Source organism: Heterocephalus glaber, unplaced genomic scaffold (genome assembly GCF_053883595.1).
Source record: "Heterocephalus glaber isolate CG9 unplaced genomic scaffold, H.glaber_assembly_v1.0 deba00001452, whole genome shotgun sequence".
NCBI lineage: Eukaryota > Metazoa > Chordata > Mammalia > Rodentia > Bathyergidae > Heterocephalus > Heterocephalus glaber.
Window position 1 is genome coordinate 14,007,868 of NW_028258302.1, and position 24,394 is coordinate 14,032,261.

Genomic DNA, 24,394 nt, shown 5'->3' on the forward strand with positions numbered 1-24,394 from the left:
CTGATTTTATATTCCTAGATCCAAAGTGATTACTCAGTTCCATAACTATTTGTACTATTTATTTATTTATTTTTTGTACCAGGGATCGAACTTGGGTCCTTGCGCTATTTGTACTTTTTTTTTCTTTTGCTGGGCTTCCATGCAGAAGACCCACAGCAGTAACACCTCTGTACTTCCCAAAGCATATGGCCCTCCAACTGCTTCAGTGAAAACTAATCAGATGCAGAAATTTTTTTGAGACAAGGCCTTGCCATGTAGTTCAGACCGGCCTTGAACTCAACGACAGTCCTGCCTCAAATTTTTTTTTCCTGAGAAAAGGTCTGTATAGTTCAGGCTGGTCTCAAAACTCTAATGATCCTCTTGGTTTAGCCAAGTGTTGGCATTACAGGTGTGCTGCCAGGTTGGGTTTGTTATTTTTTTTGGAGACAATGTAGTTTGTGCTGGCCTTGAACTCATCCTCCTGCAGATCTGATCATGAGCCACAAACCTGTCGGGAGGGGCCAGTTAAGTAGACAGCTGAAAGATAAAAAAGATGGCATTATCCTGAAAATAGAGGTTCAGTTTCATGCCAAGTCTTGACCATGTTACCCTTTGTAACCTACAAGTTCTCTGGTGAGATAGTACAGTACTCAAGTGGGGACCTGTGGACAGAGAATGGCTTTTATTAGGCCTTACAGATTATATAGTCTATGAGAACACCTAATCTGGAGCAAGCTCCCAATTTCTAAGCTTTTTTGTTGAGACAGGGTCTCGCTATGTAGGTAGCAAAGGCTGTCTAGCCCTTGCCTGGCTTCTAATCCTTTTTTTGTGGGAGAGGGTCTCTTGTACTGTTTCATGTGATTTGCCTCGGTTGTCAAGGTGCCCAGGTTCAGGATGTAGGTTGTGATTGCTTGGTTTCTTCTCCCCACTGGCTGTCCCCCTTACCCTAGCTGCTAGACCTGGAATCATTGAGGGGCCCTAAAATACAACACACCCTGACTGATCGCCAAACGTGGGCTTTGGAAAACTCGACCACAATCCATTGGCTAATCCTCCTATTTCTTTTCTCCACAAGTGAATAACGAAATAGCTGTTTAAACTTTGGTCCAACCGTTGGTTTCCACTCAGATGACTACCAAATGAAAGCAGCAGTGTTGTGGAAATACTCATAATATCAGGAAGGTTATTAACATCTTTTTTTTTTTGGTACTGGGGATCAAACTCAGGTCCTTGCACTTGCACAGCAGGCAAGGTTATTAAAATCTTATAAATCATTTCTGAAAAGGTAAAAGTTTTCAAATTTTAAGAAAAGTCTCATCCCTCAGTCCATGCTGGCCTTTCCTTTGTCTTGGCTACATCACAGCTGGAATCTCTGAAGACACTGAGTCCAGGGGCTGCCAGTGACAGTCCATCAGTGCATCGTACAACTCCTCACTCTGTTCCATGAACTCCTTGTTGGCCTCTGTCACATCCAGCTGTGGCATGGGGTCTGGAAGAACAGCAAGGCTGGGGTCAAGGCAGGTCAAGGGGATAAGCATCAAACAGACAAGGGACTTAGGTTCAGTCTCCTACTTCAGGCCTCTTCTAGGATGAGGTCCCAGAGGACAATGAAAACAGGCTTAAGTGCTGGGCAATTTAGACCCTCAGTAAAATTAAAAGGCTGAGTAATTCAGTGCAGAGGCCCTGGGTTTAATTCAAGTGGTACAAAAGAATGAAATAATGACAAATGATTTTTGCTTCCACATGTGTTAAAAGTTATGTTTCCGGGCCAGGGCCTGCCTCACAAGTGCAAGGACCAGAGTTCGATCCCCGGTACCAAAAAAAAAAAAAAAGTTATGTTTCCATCTTTATAGCCATGCCCTGAATTTTCTGGTCTGGTCTTCACTTGAAATTTGGGTTTAGGAGCTAGGTGTGGTGGTGCCACACTATAATCCCAGCTACTTGGGAAGTTGAAGCAAGAGGATCTCGTGAGGTCTGAGCAACTGGGCAAGACCCTATCTTTAAAAAAAAAAAATTGGGGGTAGTGGTTTTAGGGTTATAGCTGTCAGTGGTAGTGTGCCCCTGGGATTAATCCCAAGTAGAATGAACCACCAGGCTACAGTGTTAATGACCTTTGAAAACACTATGCTTGCTGGGGGCAGGAGGCTGAGACAGGAGGATCACCAGCCTGGGCTATACAGTTTGAAGCCAGCCTGAACTATACAGCAAGACCCTGTCTTAAAAAAATGAAAGGAGCTGTTCAGTTAAAAAAGATCAGGTTGGGAATGGTGGCCTGAACAATTTAAAAGTGAGACCCTGTCTCAAAATTTTAAAAGGCTGGGAGATGTAGCTCAATGTGAAGGCCTCTAGAGATATAGTTCAGTGGTACAGTGCTTGCCTAGCATGCACAAGACCCTGTATTCAATCTCTTAGTAATGCAAAAGAAAAAAAAACTAAATGATTATTAATTATAATTTATAGTTAAATTATAAATATTATGAATTATTAATTTATTTAAAATGTCTAATGTCCAAAGCAGCAGAAAGTGGATGACTAGTGACCAGGGGCTGGAGGACACAATGTGACTGATAATGGTTGGTCTTTATTTTAGGATTGGTATTCTTAGAGTATGATTTTCTCAGAAATGGCTACAGTCATTGGGTGTGGTGCTGTCAGCTTATACTTCCAGCTACTTGGAAGGCTGAGGCAGGAAGATCAGAAGTTTGAGCCCTAGTAATTTAGTAAAACTCCTCAAAACTAAAAAAAAAAAAAAAAGGGCTGGGGATGTAGTTCAGTGGTACAGCACTGGGTTTGATCCCTAGTACCATAAAACAAATGGGTATCATCACAACCTGATAGTGAATGCTGGTAATCCCAGCTAATTAGAAAGCTGAGCTAGGAGAATCTCAAATTCAGGGCTAGCATAAGCAATCCCCCAAAAAAGGTCATTATTTAACAAACCTATTGTTGATGTTTACCATTTAAGATCAAAATCTCAAGTAAAATTCCCAATTCAAATGAAGATATGAACTAAGCCAGGCATGGGGAGTCTAAAGCAGGAGGATCCCAAATTGGGAGGCCTGAGGGAGCCACATACTAAGATGTGTCTCAAACACCACCAACAACTAAAAAAGCCCAGAGGATATGAACTAACTTTTTATAGAAACAGTATATTTTAGTTTGTTTTTGGCTGTTAATTATCAATTGTGTTGATGGTTAGATTTTAGGTGTCAGCTTGGCTGAACTCTGGTACCCAGCTGGCTGGTCAAACACCCTTCTGGTTGTTGCTGTGAAGATATTCTGTAGACATGATTAACATTTGCAGTTAGGTGACTTTAAGAAAATTGTCCTCAATAATGCAAATAGAGCCCTATTTAATCTGTTGAAAGCCTTAAGAGAAAAAAATGAATTCTCAGAGAAGGAATTCTGCTACAAAACTTACTATGAAAATCTGGCCTGAGTTTTTCATTCTGCCAGCCTCAGCCTACACTCACCAGGCTGGTGACAAGACAACATCAACTGTTGTGTGGGTTTTCAGCCTGCCTGCCACAGACTTAAGACCTGGCAATTTCCATAGTGACCTGAGTCAATTCCTTCAATACATTTTTTAACAGCTGCATACATCCTATTCTGTTTCTCCGAAGAAGCCTGTTAGAATAATGTTTCCTTTTTTTTGTTTTCATCATGCTAGGAATTGAAGCCAGGGCACTGTGAAGGCTAGGCCAGCATCCTACCACTTACATACATCATAGGGTCCCAAGTAATATGTGTGGCAAAATATGTTGGCTATTACAACTGCCAAAGAGACTGAAGACGTCTAAAGAGTTATACAAACACTGTAAGTAGGTTAATTATCTCCAAAAGGGAGGCAGTGTCTCCTAGAAACTGCTAGAGACTGCACTAGACTTTGTCCCAAGTCACTGTGTGACCCTTAGTGGAACAACAGGGCTTTCTGGGTTGTCAGTCCCTGTGTCTAGTGACTACCCCACCAGATCCTGCTGTAACAGTCAGCTGAGGATACATATATGAAAGTGTTTAAAATATCATGAATTAGACAGGTTTGATCTTTACCTGAAGGTGATCTAAGGGACATTTTCTTTTTTGGTACCAGGGACTGAACTCGGGTCCTTATGCCTGCGGGGCAGACACCGGAACCACTGAGCTAAATCCCTGGCCCCTAAGGGACATTTTCTGACAGAACACATTTTTCCTATAAAATTCCTGTTTTTTTTCTTTTTTGAGAGAGGGTCTTGTGCAGTCCAGGTTGATCACAGTGATCCTTGTGTCTCAGTCTCCCAAGTGCTGGGACTAGGTGTGTGCCACCACTCCCAGCTCTTACAAATTTCCCTTGAATAATTCCCCAAATAGATTTAGATTTTAAACTCCTGATTCTTTTTGTACAATCTGTTGTTTTTATGGTACTGGGAATTGAACTGGGGTGTTCTGCCACTGAGCCATGCCTCCAGCTATTTAATTTTGAGACAGGGTCTTGGCTAAGTTGCCACTGGGCTTGAATTTAGGCTCTTTTGGCCTCAGCCTTCTGAGCAGCAGGTGTTAAAGGTGCCCACCACTGAACCTGGCTCTTTTATATTTTTGTTATGTTTTGTTTTTAAGACAGGGTCTTGCTTTGTAGTGCAGGCTGACCTTGAAATCACTATGTAGCCCATGCTGGCCTCAAACTTTTGGCAATCTGCCTGCCTCAGCTTCCCCAACTGCTGGGATTACAAGTGTCTGCCACCACATCCATCATATACTTTTACTTACTTAGAAATCAATTTATTTTTGTTTTTCACTGCTGGGGATCAAACTCAGGGTTTTATACACACTATACAAGCAGTCTACCACTGAGTCACATCCTCAGCTCCTGTATGTGATTTTTAAGACAAATTTTTAAATTTTACTTTTTCAGAATTTGAGCATCTATTCAGAAACATGCTGAAAAAATATTTTTTAAAAACTTTTTTAACAGCACTCAAGGAGGCTGTGGCAGGAAGATTGCAAGTCCAGATCCCACCAGGGCAACTTAGTGAGAACCTGTCTTAACAAAAAAAAAAAAAAAAATTTTTTTTGAAATAGGGCATGTGGTTCAGGTTGGCCTTGAACCCACAGCACTCCTGGCTCAGCCTCCCGAGTGCTGAGATTACAGGCATGTGCCATCACACCTGGCAAAAAGAATTCTTCATACTGACAAGTTACAAGTAACATAGCATGGTTAGACCCATACCCAGGGTAGAATGCCACATATTTAGAGAGTAATGGGCTCCTTGGGAATTGCACTCACACTCTGGTCACATCTTGGTCTAACTATGTCTGGGTTTAGCTCTCACAAGAATGTGAATTCCTCCAGAGCAGTTTACCTTCCATTCCTCAGTACCTAGCTGCAGGGACAGTGCCAGCCACAAGGCAATCATTTGGTAAGAGGTGACAGAGGAATAAATGTGGATTCTTTCTTACCTTCTAATGCATCATCTCCAACTTCTTCATATGTCTGTCAAGAGATCAGAAGGGCAAGTGAACAGCCTGGTGAAAGCCTGGCCTATGATCAGTGTTTTTTTTTTGTACCGGGTATTGAACTTGGGACCTTGCACTTGAGAGGCAGGCAGTGGAACCACTGAGCTAAATCCCTGGGCCTACAGTGGCTTTTTTTTTTTTGGTACCGGGGATCAAACTTGGAACCTTGTGCTGCTGCGGCAGGAGCCGGAACCACTGAGGTAAATCCCTGGGCCTATTTTTAACAAGATTGTCAATTTAGCTTTCCCCACCTTTTCTGAAGCCCAGCTCCCTGTTATCAGTCCCATCCTAGAGAATGACTTGTCACAGACAGAAAACATAACCGAACAGCGCCAGACTTGACAAGACACAGATACCTGCATAGTGCTCTGGGTGTAGCCATACTGGGGGTAACTGTAGCTGTAGCTGCCTGTGTTCTGGTCATAGCCCCATTGGGCATAGTAGTTCTGGTACTGTTGGTAATACTGGTTGTAGCTGTAACTGTACATCTGGCTATATTCCACTGGCTTTACACGGCTCCTTATATTAAGAAACAAAAATAAATAAATGGAAGCAGACATTTCCATAACATTTCCTATGTGGCAAGGGGATGTTCTAACTGCTTTACATAGTTACATTTAATCCTCACAATAACCCTACACAATTAGTATACCATTGTTCCTACTTTATAGATGAGGGAACTGAATATAAAAAGGTTAAATAACTGCTCCATAATCACACCACTAATAAGAGATTCAAACCTAGACAATCTGTCCCTAGAACCTATCTATACTTTTAGCTGGGAATGGCAGTGCACGCCTGTAATCCCAGGACTCTGCAGGTTGAGGCAGGAGGATCACACAAGTTATGTTTGTTTCTCTTAACCTTATCAGGACTGATTTTTTTTTTCCCTTGTCAAGATCTTAGGAGACATTTCTCCCAGCTGCAAGAGCTCAGGTAACATGACCTAGAGAATCTTGATTTAGCATCATCCAAGAAGCACTTCAAATCACAATATTTAAACTGCCTCCCACCAAGAACCATTACAGCAGCATTTTTTTTTTTGGTACCGGGATCGAACTCAGAACCTTGCTCTTGCAAGGCAGGCGCAGCACCACTGAGCTAAATCCTGGTCCTATTTTTTTTTTTTATACTTTTTTTTGGTACCGGGGATTGAACTTGGGTCCTTATACTTGCGAGGCAGGTGGTGGAACCACTGAGCTAAATCCCCGGTTCTCCTGTAGCCTTATCATTGTTATTGATGATTTGAGGGGGGTGCTGGGGATCAAAGCCAAGGCCTTATACATGCTAAGCATGAATTCTATCACTGAGCTACGTCCCCAAACGTGGATCGCATTGATTTGAGTAGTTACTTGAAGTTTGTGTCAATCCTTTTTTACCTCTGGTCAACTATTTGAAGTACTGCACAGCCCTACAATATTGGTATGTGTGTGTGTGTGTGTGTGTGTGTATGTATATATATATATATATATATATATATATATATATATATTTTTTTTTTTTTGGTACCAGGGATTGAACTTGGGACCTTGCGCTTTCGAGGCAGGCACTGGAACTACTGAGCTAAATCCCCGGCCCCAATATTGCTATATATTATTATTCCCACTGTAGATGAGACCCAGTGGTCTTAAAGTGATATGTCTAAAGCCATACCCTGGACTGCAGGAGACATTTTCTTTTTTGGTACTGGGTTCTGAACCCAAAGCCTTTGCACTAAGCTATATCCCCAGCCCTTTATTTTTTATTTTGAGACAGGATCTTGCTAAGCTGCAAAGTTACCCATGCTGGGCTCAAATTTGCAATCCTCCTGCCTCAGCCTCCCAGATTTGGGATTACAGATGTGCACCATGCCAGATTAACTATTCCTAAAGTCACACAGTGCTCCTCATACACTGTTACAGCACCTGCTGTGACAAATTCACAACATCTTCCCAGTCTTTACCACACCTTGCTTACCAATCAAGGCAGAGGCCCAAAGTTGGCATAAAGCTTCCTTCTCAATGCAATGGTATAGACACTGCTACCCAAAAACAGAATGCCAAGCCCACAAAGGATCCATTATCTTCCACAAAATGACAACTACATGTGATAGTCTCGTGAAACAAGCCTGGAGTCTGACCACCAGTTCTAGCTGAGAACCAAAGACTCAGTATGTGGCAGTCTATCTCCAGTCACCGTGCTCTGAAGAGCCTGACGGTGTCTTGTAAGTGCTACCAAACATGGAGACAGGCTGACTGACTCACCATGTCCCACTGGCTGGTTTTTTGGTTTTTTTTGGTACCGGGGATCAAACTCGGGACCTTGCACTTTCGAGGCAGGCGCTGGAACCACTGAGCTAAATCCCCGGCCCCAACTGGCTGGTTTTTTTTTAAGGAGAATCAAAACAGTCACATTTGTGAAACACACAAGTGGAACACACTTGTTTCCTCAGGATCGGTACATTGAATCTCTATAGTCAAGACAGACAGGAAACCAAGCCACAAGTGGGAGCTGAGTACCATACAAATAAATCCCGGTTACAGAAACTGCAAATGCTCCCAGCCTGAATGAGCTCTCCCTAATTCTCTGGCAGAGACACCTCCTCCCTGCCTAGTTAGTGATTCCCAATATTCCCCCCTTTGGCTCCCTTTCATGACTCCAAGAATATCCAGCACTAGGCTGGGGATTTAGTGGTTTCGCAGCCTGCTGTGCAAGCGGCAAGGACCCGAGTTTGATCCCCACTACCAAAAAAAAAAAAAGAATATCCACTACCTCCTTACACAATGGGGTAACTGAAGGCAGTTTCCCTGGCCTGGGGCTGGTTTTGTCTTCTTTGGGAAAACACATTTCTGCTGTTTCTCCACATTCAGCTGCTATAGTCAAATTCTCCAAGGGAACTCAGATCACCTCCATCCCCAGAGGTTGGGGGCACTGACTCAGGCAGGCACCAGTCAGTGACAACCATGTTCAATGAAGAATAGGTACAACAGATAATATAACACTGCAGAAAGGACTTTGTTTCTCTTGTTTATAACCATATATTCAAAGTCTAGGACAGTCTGCATAGTTGTGGGGACTCAGTAGTTACTGACTGAAAAACTGGTTAACACTCCAGAAACAGCCAGAACAGTCAACAACCAAGGAATTGCTAGACAGAGAACATACACAAAGACTTCTACAGTTGCTATATATAAAATGTATATATTTTTAATATTTTGCAGTCTTGTGGCACATGCCTATAATCCCAGTTACTTGGGAGGCTAACATAGAAGCATCACAAGTTTGAGTGCAGCCTGGACAACTTAGCAAGACTATTTCAAAATAAAAATTTTAAAAAAGAGCTGAGGATGTAGCTCAATAGTAGAAGACTTGCCTGGCAAGCATGAGACCCTGGGTTTAATCGAGCGCTGAAAAAAAATTCTTTAACATCTTTATATAGTAGAGCTTACACAACAAATAACATTATTTTGGGATAGAATACTCAGGCTGATCTTCAATGTGTTAAAGGCAGTTAAGCCGGGCAGGATGATAGACACCTATAATCCCAATATACAGGAAGCTGGGGTGGGACTCCAAGTGTGAGGCCATCCTGGGCTATATGGTGAGTGCAAGGCCAGCCTGTACTACATAACAAGACTCCCATCTTACGCCTTCCCTCTCAAGAGTACAGCTACTCTTGCACTTTTTTTTTTTTTTTTTGGTACTGGGGATCGAACTTGGGTCCTTGTGCTTGCGCAGCAGGCAGTGAAACCACTGAGCTAAATCCCCAGCCCTACTCTTGCCCTTTTGAAGCAGGATTTCTTAGCCTTGGAACTACTCAGCTAGGGGAAGGTGGGTGTTGTTAGATAATTTTTGGTTGTGGGGGCTGACCTATGGATTGTAGGATGTTTAGCAGCATCCCTGGCTACAACCCACTATATACCATTAGCACATCCTCAGTTCTAATAACCAAAAATGTCTAGATATTGCCAATGTCCCCTGGGGGGCAAAATCTTCTCCAGATGAGAACCACAGCCTCAGCTAAAGGATGAAAGATGCTATTCAGAGAAAAGATGTCTTACATCTGCACTAGGAATCTGCCTGGACTTGTAAGGGAAGAAGGATTTTCTACCTAGAAAAGTTTTCTATCTAGCATAACAGCTACAATAGTGATATGCATATATAATTTTTTTTTTAATTAAAGGAGACAATTTATTTGAAAGTTGGGGGAAGGCAGAAGAGATGGTAGACAGCAACTCTGGACGTGGAGGGAGCATTCGAAAATAAAATACTCAGCCAGGGATTTAGCTCAGTGGTCCCACTGGCTGCCTCCCAAGCGCAAGGACCAGAGTTTGATCCCTGGTACCAAAAAAAAAAAAAAAAAAAAAAAAGATGGGCTGGGGATTTAGCTCAGTGGCACCATGCCTGACTCGCAAGTGCAAGGTCCTGCGTTCGATCCCCAGTACCGCAAAAATAAATAGATAAATAAATAAAATACTCCTAGTGTATGGATTTAATTCTTAGCCATTTCTATAGCAAAGGACTTTCAGAGGAGACTTGCAGGTTTCATTAATATGAAAAAGGCTAAAATTAGATGTAACTTTTTTCTTCCTGCTCAATTCTTTATTTATTTTATTTTTGGTACTGGGGATTGAACTCAGGTCCTTGTGTTTGCAAGGCAGGTGGCAAAACCACTGAGCTAAATCCCCGGCCCAATTATTTTTTTGAGACAAGGTCTCACTAAATACCCCAGGCTGGCTTTCAATGAACAATTCTCCTGTCTCAACCTCCCCAGTGCTGGAATTACAGGCTGCCTTGACCAACATCCTTCGGCTCAATTCTTACTAATTCTATGGACAAATTCCCAGCAGTGGCACTACTGAGGAAAGAGCAGGGACATTACGAATGTATACCCAGGTTTTTGTTTTTTTTTTGGTACTGGGGATCGAACTTGGGACCTTGCGCTTGCGAGGCAGGCGGCGGAACCACTGAGCTAAATCCCCGGCCCTACCCAGCTTTTGTATAACAGTTTGAATGTATAACACCTTTTGTACTGTTTCTGCCACTCATATCGAAATCTACCTGCCTCCCTTCATATCTAGTCCCTAAGCTTCTGAGTGGTGAGGTTATGTTAGTTCATCTCTAACACCCAGCACCCAGTCTGGGAAAAAACGAACGATTAGTATTTGTGACTTGAACTAAACCTCCCTGCAGCCTCCCTTTCAGGATGTGGATGCTGATTCTCGGCCAACAGATGAGTGTCCAGGTGGGTTGAGTCCCTTCCCCTCACCCCTCCGAGAGACTCACGCTTTAGGGATTGCCACGCTCAGCCGTACAGGTTTAGACCCCAGTCCTACTGCTCCTTGGCACTCTGTCAGGGCTCGCTTCTGTTCCAATTCATCTGTGAATTTCACAAAACCATAACCCCTACAGGGGAAAAAAACCCCAACACACTTAGATCACAGATGTGATGAAGTCTAAGAATGGACATTAGACAAAGAGGAAAGAGCAACAATGTGGGCCAGAATGTGGAGAATAGGAGCTGAGAAGGGAGGGGGAGTCCATCAAATTATGGGAAGGGATGTGAGTCCCATTAATGGAAATGTCCACACAGTGGTGTTGGGATTCAAGCCTTGGATGATGATGAAATCTGCAGGGATCTTCACTTTCAGTTCACCGATGGGGTTTCTTCCCAAATAACAGCTTCCCTCCCATTGTACTGGAAGGTAACAAATTATTATTATTTTGTTTTATTTTTGGTACCAGGGATCGAACTCGGGTCCTTGAGCTTGCGCAGCAGGCAGCGAAACTACTGAGCTAAATCCCCAGCCCAGTAACAAATTATTATTATCTTAATATTAGTAGTAATAATGGTTGAAGTTCACTCTGCAAATGTTTTCAGAAATTGCCCTGAATGCCCAGTATTGCACCAGGCATGGGACACAGTAGTTAGAACCAATTCCTGCTCGCTGGAGATCATATTCTAGTCAGGGAATAAGTTAATGACAGCTAACATCTAATGAGCACTTATTTCCAAGCACTATGCTGAAAATTTTCCCAGGGTTATTTCATCTAATTATCCTAACCCCCCAACCCCTCCATATTGGGAATTGAACTCAGGGCCTTCACACTGAGCTACATCTCTAGGTCTTTACCTTTTTTTGAGACAGGGTTTAGCTAAGTAGCCAAGTTACCCAAGCTGGGGTCAAATTTGTAATCATTTTGCCTCAGCCTCCCAGAGTGCTGGGATTATACGTGTGTGCTACCACATTCAGTGAAACCATCCAATAATTACATGAAGGTGGTATCCACATTTTACTGAGGTAGCCAAAGTTCAGAGAGGTTTAATAACTTACCCAAAGTCATACATAATAGAAGCAGGATTCAAATCTGTATCTTCAGGCTCCCAAAACATAAGTTTATGACTACTATGCTGATCAAGAATGAGTTTTTCAGGGCTGGGGGTTTAGCTCAGTGGCACTGCACCTGCCTTGCAAGCGCAAGGTCCTGAGTTCGATCTCTGGTACCAAAAAAAAAAAAAAAAAAGAGTGAGTTTTTCTTGGGCTGGGGATGTGACTTAGTGGTAGAACACTCGCCTAGTATATGTGAGGCCCTGGGTTTGATCCCCAACACCACAAAAGAAGAACTGAAAAAAAGCATTTCTTTTTTTTTGTTTTGGTACCGGGGATTGAACTCAGGTCCTTGTGCTTACGAGACAGGAGGCAGAACCACTGAGCTAAATCCCCAGCCCAACATTTCTTGAGATTATCGTTTTTGTTTGGTACTAGGGATTGAACTCAGGACCGTGAGCTTGCGAGGCAGGCTCAGCGCCACTGAGCTAAATCCCTGGCCCCGAGATTTTTCATTTTTGAAGTGAAAAACTTCGAACTAAACTGAAAGGCTCAGTAACAATAAAAGAGCAAACATAAAGCATTTCCTATGTGATTATATCCTTTAATCCTTACATTAATCCTATGAGCTACTATCAGCCCCATTTTACAGATGAGGAAAGAGGCAGAGGCTTGGTACTTTTCCCACAGCACTGCTCCTTGCCAGTACTAGAGCTGAGATTTAAACCAGGCAGTCTATGGGGTTGGGGATTTAGCTCAGTGGGATGCTTGCCTTGCAAGTGCAAGGACCAGTGTTCGATCCCCGGTAACAACAACAACAACAAAAAGTAAACCAGGCAGTCTAGCTCCTGAGCCTATGCTCTCAACCCCCGTGCTTCATGCCTTCTCTGTAATATTTTCCCCAGGGGAGAAGATGCTGCAAGTAATATACTGACTTCAGGGAAGGGAGGGCCTTACTTAGAAATGCCTGTCTGGTCCAGAACCACCTTGCCTCCCCGACAGGAAGGGTAGACTTTGACGAAGAACTCATACAGCATGCCGTCATCCACATCAGGGGTCAGGTCCCCGACAAAGAGGGAGTACTCAGGACTGAGAGGAGAGAGCAAGAGTCAGTGACAAAGATGAAAATCTTGCTCTACAGAGCAATTCTGGCCTACTCCAAGTAAATCTCTCCAGGGGATTCTTAAGGAGCCCCACCTCTTGATAGGTCTACTTAACCAGATTCTGGGGTTTTTTTTGCTGTGCAGGGGATAGACTCCAGGGCCTCCTACATACGAAGTTTAACCAGGTTCAAATTTGTTTTATTATCACTCTGACAGAAGAGGAAAGGAAATGGAAAGGGCCCCCTGCCCTGAATTCCTCACCCACTAAACAATGCCTGTCCAGGTTTTAGTATTTGTGAATACAGATGGCGGGGCAAGTCAGGGGCACATCCCTGAGGAGCACAAAAGATAAAATTTTCTTTTGAAAGAAACTAGACATTCTGAGTTTTTTTGAGACAGGGTCTTGCTATGTAGCCCAGGCTGGCACTGAGCCCACTGGGATTATAGGCATGCCATTCCGTGGCCAGCTAACGTGTGTACTTTTAATTTAAATGTTAAAAAGTGACAGAGAAGGGGCCGGGGATTTGGCTCAGTGGTTCCGCCACCTGCTTGGAAAGCAGCAAGTCCCAAGTTTGATCCCTGGTACCAAAATTAAAAAAAAAAAAAAAAGAGATAGAGAAGCCAAGCGTGGTAGTGCACAACTGTATCCTCAGCACTCTGGGAGGCTGTGGCAGGAGGGCTTGGAAGTTTCAGCCCAGACTGGGGAACTTAGTAAGTCCCTGTCTCAAAATAAAAAAGGGCTGGGATGTAGCCCAATGCTACCTCTGGGTTCAATCCTCAGAAGCACCAATTGAAAAAAAAGAGGGCCAGGGATTTAGCTCAGTGGTTCTGGCATCTGCCTTGCAGTGCAAGGTCCCGAGTTTGATCCCCAGTACCAAAAAAGAGAGAGAGAGTGAGAGAGCACGAGTGAGCTGGTTATATATATTTTTTCTGGGTACCAGGGATCGAACTCAGGACCTTGTGCTTGCCATACAGGCACAGTGCCACTGAGCTACAGTCCTGGCCGCTAAAACTGGTTATTTTTTGAAACCTAAAGTCTAGTTAAAATGAAATCCACAAATTTTTATTTTTTTGGTGCCAGAGATGGAACTCGGGTCCTTCCGCTTGTGAGTTAGGCGGCGGAACAACTGAGCTAAATCCCCGGCCCTCACAAACTTTTAAATAAGGATCAACAAACTTTTTCTGTAAAGGGCTAGATAGTAATTATTTTAGCTCTTAGCTGGGTGTGATGGTGCACCCCTGTAATCCCAGCAGGGAGGCTGAGGCAGGAGGATTGCTGTGAGTTGGAGGCCAGCCTGGGCTCTATAGTGAGTTCAAGGTCAGCCTGAACTACAAAGTGAGACCGTCTTTAAAAACAAAAATTCTATGGAAACACATGAGCTTGGGTGTGGCTCAGTGGCATAAGAGTGCTTAACTTGTACAAGGCCTTGCATTGAAGCCCTAGTACCAAATAATAACCAAACATTTGTTATTACTGTTATTTATTTCAATCAATATTTTAAAATAATTTATTGGGGAATGGGAATGGGGAATAAGAGTAGCTCCCGAGAGACAGAAGGGGTCCTGAATGGGTTGCCCTTTGTTTTTTCTTCTTGTTTTTCTTTTCTTTTATTTTTTTTCCCCCTCGGTACCAGGGATCACTCAGGACCTTGTACTTGTGAGGCAGCCGTGGGGCCACTGAGCTAAATCCTTTTATTTCAATTAAAATATACAAAAATATGCTGCACAAGCGCAAGGACCTGAGTTCAATCCCCAGTACAAAAAGAAAAAAAAAAAAGAATATACAAAAATAGGCTGGGGATTTGGCTCAGTGGTGTCACCACCTGCCTTGCAAGTCCAAGTTCCCAAGTTCAATCCCCAGTACCAAAAAAAAAACCTAGTCACGAAAGTGAAAGGTCCTGAGTTCGATCCTTGGTACCAAAAAAAACAAAACAAAACAAAACAAAACAAAACAAAAAATATATATATATATAAAAGCACAAAGAAAATAAAATTATCAATAATTTAACCATTCAAATGCAATCACTATAAATTCTGATATGTACTTTTTTCTATGACTTTTCTTCTGAATTTACAAAAGTTGAATACAACCCATAATGTTTTCTGTCATTTTTAGCTTTTTTCTTTCGTTTGCTTCTGGATTTTTGAGATAGGGTCTCGCTATGTGATTCAGGCTTGCCTTGACCTCACTATGTAGCCCAGGCTGGCCTTGAACTGGTGGTGATCCTCCTGCCTCAGCCTCCTGAGTGCTGGGATAACAGGCTTGTGCCACCACGCTTGGCAAGCCCCTATCTCTTAAAAAAAAACAAACCAAACCAAACCATAAAACCATATCCTAATATCCTGACCCATCTGTATTCTGCAACATGACTAGTTACCAATACACAGTATTCCAGTTAGGTAATATAGTGTAACTTAACCACTTCTCTGTTATTAGGGTATATAGTTTTTCTCCCAACTTTACCATTATATGTATTACTTCTTTTGAGGCTGATCTGCATACATCTATGAATAAATTCTAAAAAGTAAATGTACAGGGTCAACAGGTACAAAACTTTCATAGGGTTTTATATATTGTTTTCTTTTTTCTTCTCAAAAAAAAAAAATAACAACTTATGCTGGGGATGGTGTCACACATCTGTAATCCTAGCCCTCAGGAGACTGAGGCAGGAGGATCGCTAAGAGTTGGAGGCTAGCCTGGGCTTCACAGTAAATTGAAATCCAGCCTGAGCTACATAAGACCCTGTCTCAAAAAACCAAAAAAGCTGGGCATGGTGGCACTCACCTGTAATTCCAGCACTCTGGAATTTGGCAGCCTGAGGCAGCAGGATTGGTGAGGGGCTTTTTTTGTTTTTTTGGTACCAGGGATTGAACTCAGGACCTTGTGCTTGCCAGGCAGGTGCAGCACCACTAAGCTAAATCCCCAGCCTGAGTTTTTTTTTTTTTTTGAGACAGGGTTTCAGCATATAGTCCATGGCTGTCTGGCATGTGAGTTCTGAAGTACATAGCAAGACCTTGTCTCAAAAACAAAACAAAACAAATCAAAAAACCAAACAAGCACAAGGTCCTGAGTTCGATCCCTGGTACCAAAAAAGGGGAAGAAAACAAAGAAACAAACAAAAGAGAAAAACTAAAAAACAACTGAACTCAGGGCCTTCATACTGAGGTAAATTCCCAGCCACTTTTATATTTCATTTTGAGACAGCGTCTCACTAAATTGCTAAGGCTGGGCTTGAATTCATTATCCTCTTACTTCAGCCTCCTAGTGTGCTGGGATTACAGGCATGTGGAGGTGTGTCCCACCATCCCCAGATGATGATGTTTTACCATTTTCATATAAGTAGGCTTGGTGGTGACACAGGCCTGTAATCCCAGCACTCTGCAATGCTGAAGCAGGACTACTAATTTGAGCCCAGCCAGGGAAACTTAGGGACTTAGTGAGAGACTATCTTCAAAAAAAAAGTAGCTTAGTACAAAGGCCTTGGGTTCAATCACCAGTACAGCCAATAAACAAACAACACGAAACAAAAAAACTCCACAAATTTTCACATAGCAAACTGAAATGCTAATCAATTTACATTGCTATGACAGGTAATTTTTTTTTTTTGGCAACACTAGAGATTGAACTCAGTGGCTCGTGCATACTAGGCAAGCACTCTACCAAATGAGCTATATCCCCAGTCCTTTTTAAATTTTCTCTTTGCAGTACTGAGGATGGAACCTAGAGGTGGTCTACTCCTGGACACATCTCTGAACAGTAATTTCTATACTAAAGGGCTCTGAAGATTAAATGAGCTACTGCCTGTTACATTTGGTACATCTCTGTACCCCACCCCCTTTTGTGAGATGGTCTCACTAAATTGCCAGGCTGGTATTGAACTTGTGATCCCCTTATCTCAGTCTCCAGAGTAGCTGAGTTTATAGTATGCACAACCACCCCTAGGGACAACCAGTAGGTTCTTACCAAATAAAACCTCCATACTGTGGAGAGTTAATGGTGCAAGGCTAGAGGTGGGACTAAAAATGGCATGAGGCACCCCAGGAAGGTCCACCAATGGAGAAATGGAAAGATGTGCTCCTTTGGGAGGGGACATGTACAACCAAACTTTGTTCTCCATCCTCCTCACGGCAGTGACTGGCACACTGTCTAGGCATTTTCTGAAGCTGGATGCTATCTTGGGGCTGCTCTATACTTACCTATTGTCTGGCTGTTTCCCATAAGTGGCATAGTTCAGTTTAAAACGTTTTGCCTAGAAATTTAAAAAGAAACACACTAAAACAGAGAAAAGTGTTTCAAGAGTCAAACAATATTTGAAAAAAACTGAAATAAATTACCTTGGCCAAAATATCTCCCCCTCTCTAAGCCTCAGCCTTTTCTCCTGTATAAAATGAGGGGGTTGCACGGATGACCGTTAAGGGCACTGCCAGCTCCATGGTTCTATGAGCCCAGGTGTGCCAGCTGGTGCAGCTGTAAGCTAAGTAACTGTGGGAAGAGCAGAATGTAACTCTCTTGAAATGTATTCTTGCTGCTGCCAGCCTGTTCTAGTTTCTCCATCAGGCAAAAGACCTAGCATTTCAAGTCTTCCATCTCAGGAGGGAGGCAATGATGCACAGTGGAAAGGGGAGGTTTTGGAAGCAACCAATCTTATCTGAATCGTGGCTACGTCACTTACTACCTTTGTTGCCTTGAGCAAGTTATTTTACTTCCCTGAGGTTCAGTTCCCTTGTCTATCAAAGATAACAAAGCCTACTGCATAGGGTGGTTACAGGATTAAATAAAATGATGTAAGTAAGCATACAGTAGGGATTCAGTAAGTGATGGCAATCAATGACAATAAAAATGGCAACATCGTCATTATCTCAATGTCCTTACAGGTGTGGCTCCTGGAAGGGGTTTCCCATTAATTTTATGCAAACACTTCTCAGCTGTGGCCAAATCTGCAAATTCTACAAAGCAGTAGCCAGCTGGGATCCTGAAAAGAAAGCAAGCAGAAGAGAATGGTTAATCCAGTTAGGTCTTGGCTCAAAGGAAAGGAGAAATGGCTTTCTAATCACAACCCATACTATTTTTGTTTGCTCCCATATTCCAGTGGACATATAACTTACAAAATGAACATAAGGACTGCCAACCTGGCCAGTCCCAGACACAATCAGTAAACATTCATTTATGTACTGTATCATCTGTGAAGTACTCTTGGCAAGAATGTTTAATGGAATCAAATCAAGCTTTTAGGTCTAACATCTACTTCAGTGGTGGCAAACCTATGGCACATGTGCCACAGCTGCTTGTTTGTTATTACTGAAAGCTCTGAAAGGTTCACCATCACTGACTAGTTTATAGGAAATATGAGCAATACAACAGGTAAAATATCACAAGGAAACAGATGAATTCAAAATGTAGGATGTGACCTACGAAAACTACTCTTATTCTCTTTAAAAAGTAAGTACTAGGGCTGGGGATTTAGCTCAGTGGTTCCAGTGCCTGCCTTGCAAGCACAAGGTCCCGAGTTCAATCCCCCAGTAGCCCCCCCCCCAAGATAAATAAATTTTTAAAAAAGTAAGTACTATAAGCCCGGGGATTTAGCTCAGTGGTTCTGCTGCCAGCCCAGCAAGCGCAAGATCCCAAGTTTGATCCCTGGTACCAAAAAAAAAAAAAAAAAGTAAATACTAGAAGCCTGGCATAGTGGAGCATGCCTGTAATCCCAGCACTCAGGAAGCTGAGGCAGGAGGATCACACGAGTTGGAGGCCAGCCTGAACTACATAGCAAGACCCTGTCTCAAAAAACAAAAACAAAAAGGAGACTGAAGCAAAAAGATCACTGTTAGTTTGAGGCCAGTCTGGGCTAAAGAGTGAGACTGTCTCAAAAAACCAAAAAGACACAGGTAGGGATTTGGCTCAGTGGTGCTGCACCTGCCTGGCAAGCTCAAGGGCCTGAATTCGAATCCCAGTGCCAACCCCCCTCAAAGACACACCAAAAACTAAAAAGACAATGAATGTAAAGCGTTTATTATCAGATTATAATCTGTTGCTATTAACTGAGGATATAACATATGACACTATTCTAAATGCTGAATAGGAATTCATTTAATCCTCACTTATGAGGTAGGTGGTATTATTATTATTCCCATTTTCACAATCGAGTAACCTACCCAACGTTACATAGCAGAAATACAGCACTTTTCAAACCCAGTCTGTCCCCTGAGTCTCTACACTGTCACCCCTTACAACACTGTGATTACTATTATCAGGAGTAGAGAGAAACCCTGACTTTTCTATATTTACATTCTTTTGAATGACAGCCGCAGCAAGATCCATTAAGGGATAAGAGAGAAGACGGAAAAAGACACATACCCAGTGAGGCGGTTTCGGATAATTTTGACGCTCATCACGGTCTCCCCCATGGTGGCAAAGGCTCTGGAGATGAAGCTCTCATCCATGTAGGGTTCAAGCTGCGTACAAGGAGGGGCGGGCGGCTCAGGCCCGCGTCCAGGCTGGCGGACCGGGCCGAGCCCCGCCCCCGGCCGGCCACGCGGGGGCCCTGCTGCGCGCCGACGGGGCCGCGCAGAGGGCGTGAGCACCAACTTCACTTCACACCTGCGCCTCCCAGGGAACCCCCCCCCGCCCCCGCCAAGACCTGGGAATCCCATACCCCACCCCAGAACCACAGCGCCCCCAATCCTGGGGGTGCCTCCATTTCCGCCCCTCAAAGGACCTGCCCTCACCCTTCCACGTATCAAGGGCCCCACCCGAGGAGTCCCCCCCCCATACCGGCCGACTCAGCCCCTCCGCTCTGACGAGGCTGGGACCCGCTTCTTCCTTTCACTTCCAGCCTTTTGGGATTCAAAGTCCCCTCCCCCTCGGACCCATTCCTCCCTCGCGATACTGCGATTCCTCCTTCTCCTCAGAGTCCCGGCGCCCGCCCTCACTTACGTCTCCCATCCACAGGCTGGCCGCCATCCCGCACCCGGGCGCGGACTTTGCGGGCCTGAGAGGCGCGCGCTGGCGCCAGTCCGCGATATAGGGACCGCCCCGGAGTAAGCGCCTGCGACACCTTCTGCGCACGCGCCGAAAGTCCGCGGCCCATCTGTCTAGGAATGCCGCTCCGGGTTTTCCCGAGTCCTCCGATGGGCGCCCAGCTTCCGGATCGCAATGGGCGGGGCTCAGGCCGGAGTCTGGGGTTGGTGGGGTCTCGGGTAGCTTCTGACTTTCCGTACGTGACGAGCCGCATACGGCACTACGTACATATACACATGACCCCAAAATTAATGTATCCTCGTTGTAAAATATTGAAAACATAAATAATAAAAACAACCCTACATATCCCAGTTCGCAAAACATAAGAGTTTTGCTGAAGCCGGAATGGGAATTTTCTGTCGTCTCCTGTAACCCTGGGGTGGAGGGTGGGGAGCACTAAAGGGAGTGTAAATTGGGATGTCATCTCATCGGTCAATAGCCAGGTCTTGGGGCTGGGGATTTAGCTCAGTGGTTTCGCCGCCTGCTGCGCAAGCTCAAGGACCCGAGTTCGATCCCCCGTACCAAAAACCAAAAATACCCAACCCAGGTCCTGTCCTACTTTCATGAGTCTCTATCAAATTCCGAAACGCTAGGGGCTCTCACCTGTCCCAGAACAGTGACCTACTCATGGAAGGGCCTCAATAAACACTGGTTGGACAAGTAGATAATCCTACTAGGTCCACACCTCCTCCCCTTCTAGGGATGGAACCCAGAGCTAACTCCTCCAAACCCCATTCCAACCCCACCCCCCTTTTAAACAGGCTCTTGCTGTTTGGGGGTTTTTGGTACAGGGGATCGAACTCGGGACCTTGCACTTGCGAGGCAACTGTCACTAAATTTTACAGCTGAGCTCGAATTTACTCTTACAGCAGCAACCTCCCAGAAACCTGGGATTACAGATGTGCGCCATGACACTCAGTTTAATAGTTTAATTTTTGTTGTTGTTTTTTCTTTTTTGGTTCTGGAGATCTAACTCAGGACCTTGCACTTATGAGGCAGGCAGCAGAACCACTGAGCTAAATCCCCAGCCCTGTTGTTTTGTTTTTTGAGGCAGGATCTCCTTTTGTAGTTCAGGCTGGCCTTGAACTCTCGGGGATCCTCCTGCCTCAGCTTCCTGAGTGCTGGGATTACAGGTGAGCTCCACCACGCCTAGTTTTAATAGTTTAATTTTGAGAGCTGAGCTTCTAGGCCTGTGCTAGGGTTGAAGTCAATCGGTACCTACTCCAGAAAGGAAAGCTTCTGTGCCTGGGAGTTTCTGATGGTGATGTCCACTCTTAAGTGCCTGAGTGGCCCCTAAAGTCTTTCCCTACCAGTCTCCACATCCCAAGCTTAGGATGTACCCCAAAGTAAAAAACAGACATCACTTAACCTCTGAGCCTAATGTGTTTAATCAGTGTTCACCTCAGTGCTGTGTGTGTGTGTTGGGGCAGGGGGTGGGGGGTGGGGTGGTGGTGGTGGTGGTGGTGGTGGTGTGAGGAGATGGGAAAGCAATTCACAAACGCCTGACAGCTAGTAAATTCTCCAACATCAGCTGGAGAAAAAAAATGTTTCATGAGTCAGGCTTGTTCACTTTGTTTTCTAATGAAATTCAAATTCCTACAATGTCTGGGATTTGGTAGGGATTGAAAAAATATTTGCTGAATTTAAGACATAAGCAAGACAGAAGTCCCTTACCCTACCTATTCCTGCCTGCAACTTCCATTCCCTTGAGATTACTGTTTTCAAATCTTTTCCCTAAAAGTGTATTTCTTAGGGAGGTGTGGTGGTGCATACCTGTAATCCCAGAATTCTGGGAGCCTGAGGCAGGAGGATTGCAACTTTAGACCAGGATGGGCAATTTAGGGAAACCCTACCTCAAAAAGTTAAAAAAAAGGGGGGGGGGTTGTTGGGTGTGGTAGCCCACTCCTGCCATCCCAGCAGTGGGAGTTCAAGGCAAGCCTAAATTACTTGGGGAGACTGTCTCAAAACCTCCCTAATCCCCCTCATCCCCAAAAGACCCACAAAAAGGCGGGGCGGGGGGGGGAGTGTAGCTCAGTATGAAGGCTCTGGATTCAATCACCTGTACTACAAAAACAAAACACAGACAGACAGACAGACACACACACACAGTAGGGCTACAGTGTAGTTCAGCAGCAAAGTGCTTGTCTAGCATGTGTGAGGGCCATGGCTTGATACCTAGCACCATCAAAAATTAAAAAATCGGGCCGGGGATTTAGCTCAGTGGTTCCGCCGCCTGCCCTGCAAACGGAAGGACCCGAGTTTGATCCCCGGTACCAAAAAAAAAAAAATTAAAAAATCTCATTAACCACAGAAAATTAAAAAAATGTGTAATAATCATAACAAGAGTCTTGTACAGCATCTACTATGTGCTTGGTTCCATTCTAAGTTAAGCACCTAGAGAGCTTTACAACTCATTCAAAAAAATGAGGAAGATCTCCACCACCTGCCTTGAAAGCACAAGGTCCAGGCTAGGGATTTAGCTCAGTGGTTCTGCCGCCTGCCTTGAAAGCACGAGGTCCCGAGTTCAATCCCCGGTACCAAAAAAAAAAAAAAGAGGAAGAGACAGGTTCCTAGATTAGGTGGCTAGCATCCACCCTACTTGGGGCACTTGGTAGCTTCTGGACCTCAAACAAGTCACTCCAACTCTTGAGAACAGTAATTTCTGAGTAACAGTAATTCCTACACTGAAGCGCTCTGACAATTAAACAAGCTACTGCCTATTAAGTGGCTGGCCCTTTTAAGTCCCAATGCACAAGAACTGTTTGGTTTTTTTTCCTGAATTAGGATCTCACTGTGTAGTGTAGGCTGGCCTTGAACAAACTATGTAGCCCAGACTGGGCTCGGAACTTGTGGCAATCCTGTATCAACCTCCTAAGTGCTGGGATTACAGGCGTGCACCATCACACTTAGCTGGATGGACCCTAGGGATTGGGATGTAGCTCAGTAGTTGAACACTTCCTTAGCCTGTGGGTTTGGTCCCTGGCACTGAAAAATTCCAGTAGACATAGTTCAAGTAGACTGTCTTTGGGAGGAGGAGGGAGTAGTAGCAGACATTCAATGCTTTCACAAAGTTTTCTTTTTTAGTACTGGGTATTGAACTCGGGACACTGTGGTTGTGAGGCTGGTGCTGGAACCACTGAGCTAAATCCCTGGCCCTCACAGTTTTATTACTATTATTATTATTTGGTACTGGGGATCGAACTTGGGTCCTTGCGCTTGCGCAGCAGGTGGTGAAACCACTGAGCTAAATCCCTGGCCCCACAGTTTTTTTAAAAGTGCCTGCATCAAAACTAAATCTTGCCAGTGTGGTGGTGCAGGCCTGTAATCCCAGCACTTGGGAGGCTGAGGCAGGAGGATCACCACACGAGTTTGAGGCCAGCCTATACTACATTCATAGCAAGACCCTATCTCAGGGATGGGGATTTCGCTCAGTGGTTCTGGCGTCTGCCTCCTAAGTGCAAGGTCCCAAGTTCGATCCCCGGTACCAAAAAAAATAAAAAAAATAAAAAAGACCCTGTCTCAAAAAGCCCAAAACAGGGCCGGGGATTTAGCTCAGTGGTTTCGCTGCCTGCTGTGCAAGCACAAGGACCCGAGTTTGATCCCCAGTACCAAAGGAAAAAAAAGCCCAAAACAAATTAAAAAAAAAAACCCAAAATCTCAAGGAAAAAAAATCATAATTTTCTAGGGTCGGAGATTTAGCTCAGTGGCACTGTAAGGTCCTGAGTTTGATCCCTGGTACCAAAAAACCCCCATAATTTTCTATATTACAGTCACTTTTTCCAAAAATCACTAACATCTCACATCCAAAAATCCTACTGGTCCCACTGACTCTGTTACACACAGATGCCTCCCCCGACCCCACACAGAAGGAATGTTGAGCTCTAGCCCCAGCCCTGTCAGAGAAAGGGACCTGCCAGAGCCCAGGTTGGAACTTGCAACTGGCATGTGCCACCACACCCAGCTACACACCCTTTTTGTTTTGTTTTGGTCCTGGGGATCAGATTCAGGGCCTTGCACTTTCAAGGCAGGCAGCAGCATGGAGCTAAATCCCAGCCCTACACACCCTTTTCTGAGACGCATTCTCGGTATATAGCCCCAGCTGGCCCAATCCTCCTGTCTCAGCCTCCCAAGTACAAGAATTACAGGCATGCACCATCATGCCCAGCCTCAGACTATATATATAAAGAACTTTCTGCTGAGATGGAAATATTCTATATTTGTGTGGTCTAACACCACAAGCACAAGCCATACATTATCAACCACTTGAAATGTGGTTTGTACAACTGAAAGTTTAACAAATTTTTAAATTGACTTAAACATAAATAGCCATATATAGCTGGTGACTACTACACTGGGCAGGTCAGCCCTGATTTGTTTGCTCAATGCTTATGAAAATCTATAGTGATTAAAAAAAAAAGAAATCTATAGTGTACATAAACTGTATTAAGACATGTAATTGTTTATTTTTGGTACTGGGGATTGGATGCTAGGCAAGCGTT

At 44.1% G+C, this 24,394-nt stretch overlaps 1 protein-coding gene across 5 annotated transcripts; it reads right to left on the minus strand.

Moving 5' to 3' along the window:
- Window positions 1-42: 42 nt before the first annotated feature.
- Window positions 43-20,115, minus strand: Trnau1ap (tRNA selenocysteine 1 associated protein 1). Of its 5 annotated transcripts, none has more exons than XM_087215445.1 (10): window positions 19,812-19,939; window positions 19,233-19,330; window positions 17,754-17,853; window positions 17,216-17,363; window positions 17,078-17,130; window positions 12,735-12,866; window positions 10,735-10,854; window positions 5,826-5,988; window positions 5,413-5,446; window positions 43-1,468 (listed from the first exon to the last, which is right to left on the minus strand). In XM_087215445.1, exons 6-10 carry the CDS (start codon window positions 12,812-12,814, stop codon window positions 1,332-1,334), a joined length of 534 nt encoding a protein of 177 aa, XP_087071571.1. In that variant the 5' UTR covers window positions 12,815-12,866; window positions 17,078-17,130; window positions 17,216-17,363; window positions 17,754-17,853; window positions 19,233-19,330; window positions 19,812-19,939; the 3' UTR covers window positions 43-1,331. The 5 variants fall into 5 exon arrangements, with proteins under 5 accessions (XP_087071571.1, XP_087071572.1, XP_004850825.2 ...); XM_087215446.1 differs by lacking the exon at window positions 19,812-19,939 and adding an exon at window positions 19,650-19,668; XM_004850768.4 differs by lacking the exon at window positions 17,216-17,363 and having other exon boundaries at window positions 19,812-20,011.
- Window positions 20,116-24,394: the final 4,279 nt, after the last annotated feature.

Excerpts from the sequence above, each read along its gene's own strand:
- Trnau1ap (XM_004850768.4), bottom strand. The coding sequence starts at position 19,838 with ATGGCGGCCAGCCTGTGGATGGGAGAC. Across the intron at positions 12,867-17,077 it reads GGGAAACAGCCAGACAATAG|TCCTGAGTACTCCCTCTTTG; the intron begins GTAAGTATAGAG and ends CTCTCCTCTCAG. Across the intron at positions 5,989-10,734 it reads AGCGTGGCAATCCCTAAAGC|GAGCCGTGTAAAGCCAGTGG; the intron begins GTGAGTCTCTCG and ends TCTTAATATAAG.